At 44.2% G+C, this 15,661-nt stretch overlaps 1 protein-coding gene across 1 annotated transcript in view; it reads right to left on the bottom strand.

Annotated features, from left to right (window-relative positions):
* Positions 1 to 15,661, bottom strand: part of TRMT13 (tRNA methyltransferase 13 homolog) — an 18,657-nt gene that overhangs the window by 2,347 nt on the left and 649 nt on the right. The window contains exons 2-9 of the mRNA XM_008064711.2: positions 11,266 to 11,312; positions 11,111 to 11,177; positions 5,384 to 5,446; positions 4,850 to 4,919; positions 4,605 to 4,711; positions 4,122 to 4,289; positions 1,461 to 1,533; positions 231 to 305 (exon numbers count right to left, since the gene is read on the bottom strand). Of these exons, the coding sequence (XP_008062902.1) occupies positions 231 to 305; positions 1,461 to 1,533; positions 4,122 to 4,289; positions 4,605 to 4,711; positions 4,850 to 4,919; positions 5,384 to 5,446; positions 11,111 to 11,177; positions 11,266 to 11,312 (670 nt within the window). The remainder of the gene's footprint in view (positions 1 to 230; positions 306 to 1,460; positions 1,534 to 4,121; positions 4,290 to 4,604; positions 4,712 to 4,849; positions 4,920 to 5,383; positions 5,447 to 11,110; positions 11,178 to 11,265; positions 11,313 to 15,661) is intronic.

Consider the following 15,661-nt stretch of genomic DNA (forward strand, 5'->3'; position numbering starts at 1 on the left):
AGACTCCAACTCAAAAAAAACCAAAAAAACAAAATAAAAACTCTTAATGGCCAAAATGAACAGAAACACAGGAAAGCTCTGTATCTGACACAGCTCAGGGCCAGGGTTCTATAAAAATTAATGACTTGTAAACCTAAGACATCTATACCATTCAAAGAAAGCCACTGAAATGTCCAAGTTAAGCCAAACATTAATGCGTCCGTTTAGACATTGTTCATGTGTTTACACACCTGTTGCCACGCCACACAAGTGCTTTCCAATTCCCACCACAGGTAGCGTCCCTTCTCTTAGCACAGAGATCTTGTCTGAAATAAAAGGCAGTGAGATGACAGATAAAGTGCGTGTGACACTGTGCCCCCGTGGCCTCCCAGAGGACAGCCCAGGAGAATCTCTGGATATAGGGCTGAAGCCAACTCAAGCCAAAACCTGTCACTTTATTATAGAAGTCAACACAGAACATAAGAACTTGTTTATTAGGGTTCATAATAACAGAAAAGTAACACATTCAGTTAAACAGTCTTAGATACAGTGATTTAAATACAAATGCTGGGTTGCTTCTCAATGTTGGATTAAAACTGGAGAAGCGAAGAGGTTGCTGAGGTGTTTGCATTGTTTCCTTTTGAAATAATTTGAAAAACTGTTAAGAAAGCATAAAAGGGCCAGGCTCGGTGGCTCAGCCTGTAATCCCGCGCCTTGGGAGGCTGAGGTGAGTGCATTGCCTGAGCCCACGGGTTTGCGACCCGCCTGGGCAACTTGGTGAGACCTCATCTCTACAAAAAATCAAAAAATTAGCTGGGTGTGATAGCACGCGCCTGTAGTTCCAGGTACTTGGAAGGCTGAGGCGGAAGGATCGCCAGAGCCCAGCAGGTCGAGGCTGCGGTGGACGGGAGCAGCCACTGCGCTCCAGTCTGGATGACAGGGTAAGACTCCAACTCCAAAAAAAAAAAGCAAGCATAAAAGGGCACGAAAGGGAACAAGGAGTGTGAGTGTGTGTGTGAATATGTGTGTGTGTGTGATTGTGACTTCACACTTTTTTGGGTACAATTTAAAATTCTAGGAAGTGTCTTTTACCTACTAGCTAGACAGAGAACTATCTCATTTTCTTTAATGGTGTAGGTTAACTACAGGCAGAAAGCTGGTTTATGGTACGAACAAGACTAAAAATTAATTGAAACAGGACAAAGAAGCAACATAATACATATTATCAAAACTTTTAAACTCTTCCCTAATGTAGCTCTTCATTTCCAGTAGATACTGAAAAACAACTTTTAAAAATGTCACCCCTAACTCAACTTACACCTATCCAAATGTTACATAAACACTGCATATTTACAATGGATTTCTTTTACTGTTTTCCCTGAAGCACTGTTCTGCATGATTGGATTTCTAAGCAACCTAGCAACTCTGAGTTCAAACTTTTCTGATTTATTTGTAGAGTAATAGAAAGTTATGTAACTTACTCAAACACAAGTGTTGAATATCAATTTGAAGTCTCTCAAACACTGAATTTTTCTTTCTGTGTTTACCATCTACCTGCACAAACAGAACATTATTGTAACAATGAATTTTAAGTTAAACTCAGAGCAATTAAGTTTCCATCTTATTTTCAGAGTTAAAAAATAGAAATGAAGATTGCATATTCTTTGATGAAAACTTCAAAATAATACCACAAGTTTCTGAAAGCTTTGAAATCTGTCTTGATTATTACATATACACGACTCCCTTTAACCCTAGAAGCTCCCGGTCTACCCCAAGGGAGTGGCATTTACAGATGTGGAGCAGCTTATCTACAGGTGTTTGCCAGCCCTCATCTCCGTCCCCTCAAATGTGACCTATGGCCTGCTCCTCTCCCTCTCCTTGGAAGGTCAAGGTCATTCTACTCGCCATCCCTGTGCTGACCACCTCCTGATCTACACTTGTCCCGTGTGCCCCATCATAGACTAGAAAGCTTGCCTGCGGGGTTGGGTGTAGTGGCTCATGCCCGTCATCCCAGCACTTTGAGAGGCAGAGGCGAAAGGACTGCCTGAGCCCAAGAGTTCAAGACCAGCCTGGGCAACATGGGGAGATCTTGTCCCTATAATAAATAAAAAAATTATCCAGGCATGGTGGCCTGCACCTGTGTTTCCAGCTAGTTGGAAGGCTGAATTGGAAGGATCACCTGAGCCCAGCGGATCGAGGCTGCGGTGTCCATGAGCGTGCCACTGCACTCCAGCCTGGGCGACAGAGTGAGACTCCAACTCAAAAAAAAAATAAAAAAAAGCTCGCCTGCAACAGCACAAGGCACAGCCAGAGGTGAACTATTTCTCCCTCTGAACCTCCCCTCCCCCTCACTCTTTCCTATCTCAGGGAAGAGCTCACTTAGTCAATCAGGCCTGAAGGCCCTGCCCTGGCCCCTCCTCTCTCATACTTGGTGAAAGATCCAACACCACGTCCTGGGGCTTCCAGCACCCTAGTATTTCTCCCTCCCCCATCACAGGGCAACAGCCTTTGCTCTCTTCTCTCTGGCTCATTTCTTACTTGGATTATTGGATAAAATGATCTTATTAATAACTCCCTACTCAAGCATCGGGTGCTCTGCTTCCATGCTCTGCGGTTTTGTGGACTCACCATGATCCTAACACACCTGGCTTACTGAACCTCAGTATCTGCATGTCTATCCACTGGATGGATGCTCCAAGCAAGACCTGCCTCTTGTTTCCACTGCATCCCTACCCAAAACAACAAGCCAGCTTCCTCTTCAGCACTAGACTCGAGCCTCCACTGTGGGCCACCCCTCCGACTTGTCCCTGCTGACCTCAACCTCACAGCCCCATCGCACAAAGATGCTTTGGGTTTGCCTATTAGCTCAGCATTTGTTTAAACTATTCTCGCTTTCCAGAATGCTCTCCAGTCCTCCGTCTACCAGCAGGGATTCCTCTCTCAAGAGGTAGCTTAAGCAGCACCTTTTCTGTGTGGTCACCCCGTCCTGTCCCTGCTGTAGGAAAACCTGTCACTCCTTCCCTTAAGCCCACACTGTCCTCTGTGCAGACCTTTCTATGCTAACACCTTACGACAATCGCTTCTTTATTTGCTTGTCTCTCCTTTCTGAACATACGTATCAGGCATAGGTACTCGATCTTACCTGACTTTGTATCATGCAAGTCTACCTAGGTGCCTAACAGTCTGCTCGGTAATTGGTTACTAAAGCAACAGCGGTCAAATGGCTGAGGAGGAGCAGGACCCAGACTTGATTCCTAGTTAGAGCTTGGCTCTTTCCATACATTTCCTCTCTTGGCCAATACTTTTAAGGACTCAGATCAATGGACTATCAAAACTTGGATTTAAAGAGTTCACCTTTAGCTTAAGTCATCAATATAATTAGAACTGGCCAGGCACAGTGTGGCCCATGTCTGTAATCCCAGCACTTTGGGAGGTAGAGACTGGAGGATCACTTGAGCCCAGGAATTTTGAGAAAAGCCTGGACAACATAGCAAGACTTCATCTCTTAAAAAGTAAAATAAAAAAACTAGCTAGGCATGGTGCTGCACACTTGGAGTCCCAGCTACCTGGGAGGCTGAGGTGAAAGGATAGCCTGAGCCCATAAGGTCAAAGCCGTGGTGAGCTGTGTTCATGCACTGCACGTGCTACTGCACTCCAGAGTAGATGACAGAGACCCTGACTCAAAAGTAAAAACAAAAAAATTAGAACTGATAAAAACCTATAATCAAAGAACAAAAATATTCATTTTCTTTTCTTTTTTTTTTTAAGAGAGCGTCTTTCTCTGTCATACAAACTGGAATGCAGTGGCGTGATTCTAGCTCACTGCGGCCTTGAGCTACTGGGTTCAAGCCACAGCCTCCTGAGTAGCTGGACCTACAGGTGTATGCCACCATGCCCAGCTAATTTTTAAATTTTTTTGTAGAGATGACGGTCTTGCACTTTGTTGCCCAGCCTGGTCTCAAACTCCTGGCTTCAAGAGATCCTCCTGCTGGGATTACAGGTGTAAGCCATCATGCTGATCTGAAAATTCTAAAATTTTCTTTCAAATTTTTTAAGAAACATGTTTCTTTCATTTTTTCATTCTAAATACAGAAAATGGAAATAAAACTTGGCTACTGCTATATAGCATTGGTTTCTCTTACCTTGAATCTTGTGGTCCCCTTCTCCACTAGGATGAAGTGAACATTTTCAGCATCTTTTAAGGCAATATCAACCCAATGAGATAATTTTCCCTTTCCCGCTCCAAACTCAACAAAGCATCTTCTTGGACCAAGTAACTTTAATTTTTCAATGTTACCTAAAATAGAAGCCTGCAAACTTCACATGATTATTTTATAAACTAGAGCAAACACATTTGGCTCAAATGAGAAAACAGTAAAGGAATTTCTACAGAAGGCAATATGTTCACATTGATAACTTCTATTCAGCTTTAAATTTTTTCTTTTGTTTTTAAGTATTTAATACTAAGTACTCAGAACCATATCCATGCCCCCAATTTTTTAATACATATTTTTTCAAATGGAAATATTTTGTACTTTGCAAGGCAAACAAAATCTCACACATTTAGGAAGCCTTCAATGAATGGAAAAGGCATTTCTAGTAGTATTCCTAGAGCCTAGACATACCTGCTGCTTCAGGTGCTTGGTGGCAGAATCCCCGTTTTTAGGGTCATTGAGGGCATCATGTAACGCTGGGTGAGACATAATGCGATCTGGAAGTGTGGAGTTCAACCCTGTGCCAAATACAAGCACAACAGCTTAAGCAAACAAACATGGAATTGCAGGACTCTCACAAAGGGTACACCAAAAGTACATCAACTCATAGCCCACCCAGCTGCTTGAACATAACTTGCAACTTTAGGCAGACTTACCTTCACTTGCTTTTCTCAATTTCTTAATTAAGTTTTCCAACTGCTCTTCAGATAGAGAAGAAAGTGGAACCTATAAACAAAAATAAAGCTAAATAATGTAGCCAAAAATTGCCTTCAAGTAGTATGACCAGCCTGAGTAGAAGCATCATAGCTGGGCAGTCCCCATGGCAGCCAAGGCTCCGCCTTGTTCTAAAGCTTCTCCTGCAGTCACCATGGGAAGTATATAAGTGCTAGGCTTTTCCTCAGTCTCTGCCATACTGCTTCACCGCCTCCAGCCTCCTCAAGTCAAGAACAAGTCTAGGCTCAAAGCATTAAAAAATCAAGGGGCCTCAGGGCCATACTGTATTTTGTTCTGCTGTGGGGTATAAGCTGGTAGGGGAATGGACCATCACTGACAACTTGGAATCTACAGGAAATGCCTTCTGAGGTAAAGACAACAGATCTATCCGAAACAAAAAGTGGAACATAGTTTATTCACAACCGAGGTAGCTTATAAATACCTTGAACAATGAAACATTAAGTTAATGTACTTACTAATATTTCAGGTAATTCTGTTTCGTCTTTTAAGCCTGCATTAATATCTTGAATAAAGAAGTCCTTAACAAAAACAAAACGATGATAATACCGTTAATAATGTAAAGCTCACAAAAATTAAGGTGAAACTGACTCTTCCCTCAACCCCACACTCTGTGCCTATCACCTCCCTCCTCCTGCTCATTCAGTAGTTCACCAGAGGGCCTGCTCTCATCCTTGGGGAGCTGGGCACTCACCACGCAGACAACACAAGAGACAAACATCTATGTTCACGGAGCTCATGCTCTAGTGAGGTGGCTACTTGAATAAGCATTTTTAGTACACAGAAATTCATTCGTAATTTTTATTGAGTTTTGACCTATTTACAGCATAGACTGAAGACTGTGTTGATTTGGCTTTATGACGTTAAGGCAAAAACAACCAAGTACCAGCTCCATGATGCTATTCATCAGACATGCAGCATGATCAAAACCAGGTAAAAGGTACACACAATAGTCAAAGTCTCATTTCTTCTATTTTAAAATACAAATTAAGAATTGAAAATATAAATGCCCAGTGGTGCTGCGTTACTAAAATTGATATAATGAATCTTTCTAGTCCTTCTTCAGAGACACAGATTCTAGGCAAGGACCTATTTCAGTTCTGTGCAAGGAAACTTTCTGCAGTGATGGAAATATCTTGTGTCTGCCCTGGCCACATGGCCAGTGTGACTACAGAACTAGAGTTTTACTGTACTGAGCTTTAATTAGCTCAGACTAATAATCACATGTGGGAGTGGCTGCCATGCTGAAGAGTGTACACTAGCATGAATGACATCCTGCTATGTTCACAGCCCTGCTTGAAAAGTGAAGGCAGCCCCTGGGAACATGTGCTGTGCACAGCAGTGACTCTTGTGACATGCGTGTCAGAAAGGTGAACCTGGGTGTGTGTGGCCGGCTGCCCCGCTGTGGACAGTCATGGAAACTGCCAACTGAGTGGGCGGGTACAGATTACAGGGTCATGTGCTGTTGTTAGATGACTAACAAAGTGACTGCAGGAAACCAACTGTAACTATCAGAACTCAAGTGTTCTTGGTTCAAAATGGTTGTGAAGAGTGCCTCAGGCAGCTGGTGCTGTGGGTCAGAGGTTCTTTTTGTTTGTTTTTTTGAGTCGGAGTCTCACTCTGTCGCCCAGGCTGGAGTGCAGTAGCATGCTCACAGCCACTGCAGCCTCAATCTGCTGGGTTCAGGCGCTTCTTCCATTTCAGCCTTTCAAGTAGCTGAAACCATAGATGCATGCCACCACACCCAGCTTTTTTTTTTTTTTAATTTATTGTAGAGACAAGGTCTCACCATGTTGCTCAGCCTGGTCTCAAACCTGTGGGCTTGGGCAACCTCTCGCCTCTGCCTCCCAAGGGCTGGGATGACAGGCATGAGCTACCATGCCCCACCTGTATAGTATAATTGAATGTTTACTCATAGAACAAAGGTCAGGCGGGCTTGCTTATCCCCTAGTCAGCAACATTTCTACGTCCTGAGCTTGGGCTTTCCCAGCTGTGACACGAGCTGCTGCACACACAGCATCTGCTGATTCATGGGCCTCGGGAACAAGGGGAGCTGAGCTAACAAGAAGTGCACGCTGCTTACTGTGTGTGAATGAGAGGCTGTTGTCTCTGACCTGTGAGTCTTTAGATCTTCTGCCAGCAGACAGGAACCGATGGCAGGCTGACCTGATGGCATGGACCAGACGGAATTCCAGATCCCTCACAGCTCCTGACAGGTGCACTCGGCCAGCATGGATGCTTCAGGATGCACACGCAAGGACTGCCCTGCTCAGAAACAGCAGGCTCCTAAACTGCTCTCTAGACCTCCAGGTCATCAGCCATCAATCTGCTGGTCACCATCCAACACTCATCAGGCACTCTGACTCCATGCTGTCCTTCCCAAGTCTCACTAACACCACCATTATGTTCGAGCTCTGCTGACTTCACTTTATTTCAGCAAAGCGCTTCCCAGGCCCTCCATCCTCTGGCATCCCTGCGAATCCCTCGACCTCTGAAATTCTAATTCCACCGCCTACTTCTGACTGTAACTTGGTGCTGTGCCAGCATGAGCCTGGTGGTTCTCTGGCTCCTAAACATGTTCTTTTCATTCTTTCACTCCTAATTACATTCTTCACAAAAAACGAAGACTGTGATTCATTTTTTGCCCAGTTACTCTCTGGCCTCTTGTCCTGCCATCCAGTATAGATACCACTATTATCACCACTGTGATTTTTACAGTCTAGTTCTTCTGCCACAACCACCCTTGCAAAACTCAATGTCTGCATCGATATGGTTCTTAACTTCAGCATCTGGCCTGCTGAACGCTGCTGGCGGAAACCACCACTTGGACTGGTGCCAGGTCAAATCCGTTGCCTCCACACTCCAGTCTGACTTGCAAAGCTGCCCAGCAATTATTCTTCATAATTTGTTTCCATTGGTACAAACATTTATTTATTTATATATTTATTTATTTTTTGAGTTGGAGTTTCACTCTTGTCGCCCAGGCTAGAGCACAGTGGCACACTGCCAGTCACCGCAGCCCCGACCTGTTGGGCTTAGGTGATCCTTCCACCTCAGCCTTCCAGGTAGCTGGAACTACAGACATACACCACCATGCCTGGCGAGTTTTTGTGTTAACTGTAGAGATGAGGTCTCACCAAGTTGTCCAGGCTGGTCTCGAACCCCCGGGCTCAGGCAATCCTCTCACCTCAGCCTCCCAAAGTGCTGGGATTACAGACCGAGCCACCGCGCCCAGTCACAACATTTATTTTAAGCATGTGGGGTACAATTCAGAATCAGATGTACAAATGGTCACTGCACAGGTAAAGTTTGGGCCTCACTTTGGTCCCCACTTCACCTGGTTTGAGATCAGATACCCTTATTCTTTGTAATCTTAATTCAAACTTCTCCTTTTCTCCTCAGGTCTCCTACTGGACTGTCAGCCCCCATCACCTTGTCTCTTCTATAAGGAAAGCATTGCTGTCAAAGAAGAGCCTTCTCTTGATTCTCCTGGATGTACATCCATCCTTCGCTCACTCCCACTGTCCCTGTGGAAGAGCCATCCTCTGCTCCGTGTCCTCCCTGCTACCCCAGAAGCCGCTGCCACTGATTATGCCCTCTTCTCGGGCCAGCGTCGTCTTCTCTGCTGGCTCTTTACTTTAGAACAGTTGTCCCTCCATATATACAAAGAATGGGTTCCAGGACATGCTTCCAGCACCAAAATCTGTACATATCCAAGTCCCACAGTCAAAAGGTCAGCCCAGCCTTCCTAATACATGGGCTTGCATCCTGAACATTGCATTTTTAAAAAATTGGCGTTTCACTCTGTTGCCCAGGTTGGAGTACAGTGGCACAATCACAGCTACTGCAGCCTCAACCTACTGGGCTCAGATGATCCTCTTACCTTAGCCTCCTAAGTATGTGGAGCTACAGGCACACGTCACCATGCCCGGCTAATTTTTGATTTATTGTAGAGACAAGGTCTTGCCAAGTTGCCCAGGCTGGTCTTGAACTCCTGGGCTCACGCGATCCTTCCAAGTAACTGGGACTACAGGCACATGCCACCATGCCCAGTTAATTTTTGATTTATTGTAGAGACAAGGTCTCACCAAGTTGCTCAAGCTGGTCTCGAACTCCGGGGCTCAAGCAATCCTCTCTCCTTGCCTCCCTAAGTGTTGGGATTACAGGCATGAGCCACCGTGCCTAGCCTGATATTGTATTTTAAGTTTTCCTTTGGTTGGAGAAATCTGCATACAAGTGGATCTGTGCAGGTCAAGCCTGTGCTGTTCAAGGGCCAACTGTATATAAATAAACCCACATTTCCTTCCATTTTACAGCACCCGCCCCCCATCAGAGGACTCTCTGACTGCTGTCCTAATGTCCGAGTTCTATTCACAGTCAAGTTTCTGGCTTCCACTGCCTTATCTTCCATTCACTCCTGTATCATTCTGGTCTGATTTCTGCCTGCCCTATTAAGTATGTATTTTGCTGAGGTCTCTGATCCATAAGAACAACCATAAGGCCAGCCTGATGGCATTTCCCTCCTGGCTGTGGTTCCTCCGCGGGCTGACAGGGCGGCTTGCTCTTCTTTGAGGTTCTTATCCCGCCCCTCCCCCCTAGCTCTCCTTCCTCCCTCTCCAGCCACTCTTCCAACATTTCCTGTGGTTCCTACCAGTAGCGCATCCTCTCTCATTGCTGTGGCTGAGTTCCAGGCTTGGTTCTCTCAGATTCCATGTCTTATGCAGCGGGTTTCCTGCATTTCACATTCCCGCCTTGGCACAGTGCTCCTTCCTGTCAGGTGATGCTCCTGTGACCTTGAGGTCTCCTCTTACATGACACTTCCTTCAGGGAAGCCTTCCCAACTGCCTCCCTGTTTCTGTCATCCCCCTTTGTTAAAGGGTCAGGCCCTCCTCCTCACTATCCCATACACCTGTACTTCACCAGGTCTCACAACATGTCCCTCAATCTCCACTTATGCCAAAAGCCTGCCATGCGCTTAGGCAGGATGCTTGGTAAATACCTGGTTTACATGCTCAATTATAGCTATTGAATAAACAGGTCACTTCCTTTTTCCTCTCATCACTGGTAACGTAAAAAATCCAAAGCTTTGCTGATGACCTTCATGTATTTGACTTCCAGATTTTAATTACTTGCCCAGCCTAGGTCCTGAGTTCAGACTCACATATCCAACTCCAAGTGTCCCTGATTTTGCCACCCAAATAACTCACATATTTATCCACAGGCTTTGCCCCTTTTTGACTCAGTATCTTCCCTGCCCATCTGGATTTCAGCAGCCCCCAACTCATCCTCCTGCTGTAGAAGAAAGCTCTCGAAGAGGTAAATCTGACTATACCACCCCTCATCCTCAAGACCTTTCAGGGAAGATTTTAAGAGCGAAGTTTAGCTTCTTGAAGGCATCATGTGGTGTCTCGGCTCCAGCTTTCCACATATTTATTTTCTGCCAGAAGGATTCATTCCTTTTCTTTGCCATATCAAGACTCAGAGTTATTTCCCTGGGAAGGCTTTCCTGACCTCTTGGATTTAACATTAATTTTGAGGCAAGTATGTGCTCCCATTACATGTGTTCTTACTTCTTTTACTGACCTTATTAAACAATGTCCCTTATTTATACGTTACTTCCCAGTGTTAAATAAGCTCCTTGAAGGCTGGGAGCATATTTTATTGAAATAAATTTAGCAGGCTCTAAGTAAGTCTTTTTCAATAAATAGTGAAATTATTCTCTGAATAACACTCATGTTGAACATAATTCTATTCTCTGAATTAAGACTATACATGGATTAGCTGGGTGTGGGGGTGCATGCCTCTGGTTCCAGCTAATTGGAAGGCTGAAGTGGAAGGACTGCCTAAGCCCAGCAGGTCGAGGCTGTAGTGGCCATGAGTGTGCCACTGCACTCCAGCCTGGGCGACACAGTGAGACTCTGACTCAAAAAAAAAAAACAAAAAAACCCAAAAAAAACCAGACTATACATGGATTTACAGACTGACATATTATATGCACTCACATGCATTTACCAAATCCAAGCCTTGAGACATAAGTCTTATTAAATATTCACATGTGCATCTATCCTCAGGAAACTGAGAAAAAAAAGTCCACCTTCATATTTGTCATCTACTGGGCAACACACGAACATGACATCCACACATCTCCACATTCCACCTTTTAGTTTTACTGATTAGACACTTACAGGTTTTGGCTTTTCCCTTGAGTTACATTTTTTCAAATGCTTTGCTAGTTGATCTTCATATACTGTGCTACATTTAAAGAGAAAGTTATTTAAAATGAGACTTGTGACAATGACGGTTTCCAGCATAGAAAAACCCTTATCTGACCCATACTTACTGCTTTGGATCTAAAGGACACAGGATTCTTTTCCGAGCATTTTCTTCCTAATAAGTTAAAAGGGATATATTTACTTAAATAAAGTATCAAGTTTATTACCTACAGACACTAGATACAACTTCACTGTGTCTGTATTTGCAGAGCAAGGTAAGGAAACTCAAAGTAAGGTAAGATCACAAGGGCTTAGCAAAAACAAGAAGTCTCCAGAGCAGCTGACTTACGTATATATGAACAAATACTGTTTTGGACAAACAAGGGTAAGTAGTATCAAACAGGTTACAGAGAAGACCCACACATGAAACTATGAACCTAAGATAGCATCAACTAGACTATATACTAGTATTCTGTGCACCATCAAGAAAGAAAAATGCTACTTATTTATTCTATTTTTTGAGTCAGAGCCTCATACTGTCGCCCAGGTATGCTCATGGCCACTGCAGCCTCGACCTGCTGGGCTCAGGAGATCCTTCCACCTCAGTCTTCCAAGTAGCTGGAACTACAGGCATGTGCTACCATGCCTGGCTAATTCTTTGATTTACTGTAGAGATGAGGTCTGGCCAAGTTGCCCAGTCTCGTCTCAAGCTCCCAGGCTCAGGCAATCTTCTCACTTTGGCCAAGTGTTGGGATTACAGGCATGAGCCACCATGCCTGGCTATTTATTTTATTTTATTTTAAATGACAAATAAAAATTGTATAGATTTATCATGTACGACATGTTTTGAAATATGTATACATTGCAGAATGGCTAAATCAGGTCAATTAGCATATGCATATTATATTTTGTGGAAAATGCTGCTCACTTAAATTATGACATTGATTTTAAGATGCATCTTGATTTTGGAGATGTTAAAATGTAAAACGAAAAAGTATCTTAAAAACAATGAGTGTGTAGTCCTAGCACTTTGGGAGGCCGAGGTGGGAGGACTGCTTGAGCCCAGAAGTTCAAGATCAGCCTGGGCAACATAGTGAGACCTCGTCTCTAAACAAAGCAAAATAAAACAAAACAAACAAAAAAAAAATGAAGCATGGCATTTTATTTATTAATTATTATTATTTTTTGAGTCACAGTTTCACTCTGTCACCCAGGCTGGAGAGCAGTGGCACACTCATGGTCATCACAGCCTCAACCTGCTGGGCTCAGGTGATCCTTAAGCTTCAGCCTTCTAAGTAGATGGAACCAGAGGTATGCACCACCACACCCAGATAATTTGCTTGATTTATTGTAGAGACAAGGTTTCGCCATATTGCTCAGGCTGGTCTCCAACCCATGGGCTCAGGCAGTTCTCTTGCCTCAGCCTCCCAAAGTGCTGGGATTACAGGTATGAGCCACTGCATCCGGCTGAAACATGGCATTTTAAACATGTGCTATGTGCTCTATTTTATTGGCTTTGGAACTTTTCAGTATAGTTGCTACATCCTGTTCATTTTTAAGTTACACAGATTTAAGTATAATCATGTGTCGCTTAATGATGGAAAAACATCCTAAGAAATGTCTTCAGGTGATTGTGTCACTGTGTGAGCATTTACACAAATCTTGATGGTCCAGCCTAGCTGCAAAATTGCAGAGCATGTGACTGAATACCGCATGAAACAGGAACACAATGGGGAGTATGTAGGTGTCAAAACATAGAAAAGGTACAGTAATATGGTATTATAACATTACAGGACCACCAGCACATAATTGGCCCGTCATTGACTGAAATGTCATTGTGCAGCACATGACTGCATATGAATTGGGAAAAAAGAAAGAAAAATGAGTAGTGCTGGCAACGCTACATTCCATATGATTCTGTAAAAAAACTGACAATGGAACAGTTAAAGCCACAAGCCAGCCAGTTGGGCATGGTTCCCAGGTTCTGGCCTTGGGTGAGCTTGCTGTCTCTTTTGAAAGATGAGAACAGTAACATGTCTTGCCTCCTATGGTTTGTGAAAATGAAGTGAGCTAATAGTTAAAAAAATAATAAGCAACAGAAACTTGCCTGGCACAGTGTTGGCCATGAGTAAATGCTATGCGTTTGCTCTTATTATCAATGCTTTTTAAAATTCATTTCAGATCTGATGTGCCTCTCAGCATGTCCATGAAGCTATCGACACTGAATTCTATGGGAAAACTAAGACATTTTCAACATTTTTTGAGAAAATACTATATAATCAATAAAAGAAAATACCACATGTTAGTTCTTCCTTATTTGCTAACTTTAAAACCCAACTTCCATGTAAGAGAAGACTGTTCTAACACCTTAAAGCCTAAACATAAGTAGAACAAATGTACATTTAAAATGTGTTGTCTGAGTTTAGAAACAGGGTTCCTCCGCCTTGGCACTAAAGACAACATTTTGAGCTGGACAGTGCTGTTTTAGGAGGCGGGGGGCTGTCCTGTGCTCTATGGGAGGTTCTGCAGCATCTCTGGTCTCTACCCACTTGATGCCTGCCGGTAATACTTCCCAGCTGTGACAATCAAAATGTCTTCAGACACTGCCACGTGTCCACTGTGGGGACAAAAATCACTCCCATAGAGACTAACAGGTGAAAATGGGTAAAGGCAATGTCCTTTTCTAGTGACAATGAAAAAAGATGGGCACAAATGTCCAATCTCATCATGACCACAGCTCCAGGAGGACGGCCACAGTGGAACTAACAGCAGCCAGAAAGAAACCTCCCCTGCGTCTTGCAGTATTTCTTCAGGGATCAGTGACAATGTGTCTTTCCTTTCTGGGATTCACCCATTTCTGCCACCCTCCCCATCCGCCACTCACCATCCAGATATGTGGGTGAGCTGAGATCCAGGCCTTGCAAGGGGTAGGATCAAAAACCCTTCTACCTGAATCTCATTCTCCAACCAAGGGGTGTGTGCCATTCCCTCAAAGCCAGTCACCACACAGGACACACTTCAAGGACTGAGTCTTATCTCCCACGTTCCAAAATAAGAATGTCCTGATCTTCCAGTGTGCTTCACACTTGGTAAATGTCAGTCAACACACAATGGGAAGTAGGCCATGGCTGGTGGGCAGTGGCAGATGAGGGTACCCATGTGACTAACCTGCACTGGATACTGTCTAGAAGAGCAAACTGATTAAGAAAGAAAATAACAGGCCGGGTGCAGTGGCTCATGCCTGTAATCACAGCGTGTTGGGAGGCCAAGGTGGGAGGACTGCTTAAGCCCAGGAGTTTAAGACCAGCCTGGGTAACATAGTGAGCCCACGTCTTCACAAAAAAAAAAGAAAAGAAAAATTAGCCAGGCGTGGTGATGCTCGCTTGTAGTCTCAGCTACTTGGGAGGTTGAGAAGGAGAATCACCTGAATCCAGAGGAGGCTGTAGTGAGCCATGAGACGTGAGTATACCTAGGCCCTCCAGCCTAGGTGGCAGAGTGAGAGAGAGAGAGAGAGAAAAAGAAAGAAAGAAAGAAAGAAAGAGAGAGAGAGAAAAAGAAAGAAAGAGAGAGAGAGAGAGAGAGAGAGAGAGAAAGAAAGAAAGAAAGAAAGAAAGAAAGAAAGAAAGAAAGAAAGAAATCACTGCTAGGCACAGTGGCCCACACCTGTAATCTCAGTATTTTGGGAGGCAGAGGTGAGAGGACTGCTTGAGTCCAGGGGTTCGAGATCAGCTTGGGCATTTGGCAAGTTCTCGTCTCTACAATAAATAAAAAAATTTGTCAAGCATGGTGGCACACACCTGTAGTTCCAGCTACTTGAAAGGCTAAGGTGGAAGGATTGCCTGAGCCCAGCAAGTCTGCACTCCAGCCTGGGTGACAGGGGAGGGAGGGAGGGAAAGCCAAGCACTCCCAGGCTGGCATCTGGTTCTAATTCCTTTCACCTGCTCTCTTTTGCTGTCTGCATCCTGCTCTTCTGTTTGTTTTTAGTTTACTGTCATAAGTCTGTGTCCTACTGCAGATCTACAAAACGCAGTCAGGTAGGACAGTTACAGGTAGCTGTCAAGTCAAGCAAAGCTGCACATTGTCTGTTCTCAGTGTTAAAAGGAAGTCAACGCTTCTACATTTTTAAGTCCTTCTGTTCCAATCCAGATAGTCTAAGTTGAGGGCTAAGACCCAAAGTCTAAATACATTTCTAAAGAAAGTTTCAGGCTGAGTGCGGTGGCTCCCAACATTTTGGGAGGCAGAAGCGAGAGGACTGCCTGAATCCAGGGGTTCAACCAGCCTGGGCTACAAGACGAGACCTCGTCTCCACAATAAATAAAAAATTAGCAGGGCATGGTAGTGCGCACCTGTGGTTCCAGCAACCTGGAAGGTTGAGGCAGAAGGGGCCATGAGCGTGCCCCTGCACACCAGCCTAGGTGACAGAGTAAGACTCTGACTCAAAAGATAATACAAATTTTTTGGTTTTGAGTTGGAGTCTCACTCTTGTCCCCCAGACTGGAGTGCAGTGGCACAATCATGGCCACT

Source organism: Carlito syrichta, unplaced genomic scaffold (assembly GCF_000164805.1).
Source record: "Carlito syrichta isolate Samal-C Ts95f unplaced genomic scaffold, Tarsius_syrichta-2.0.1 Scaffold307934, whole genome shotgun sequence".
Taxonomy (NCBI): Eukaryota; Metazoa; Chordata; class Mammalia; order Primates; family Tarsiidae; genus Carlito; species Carlito syrichta.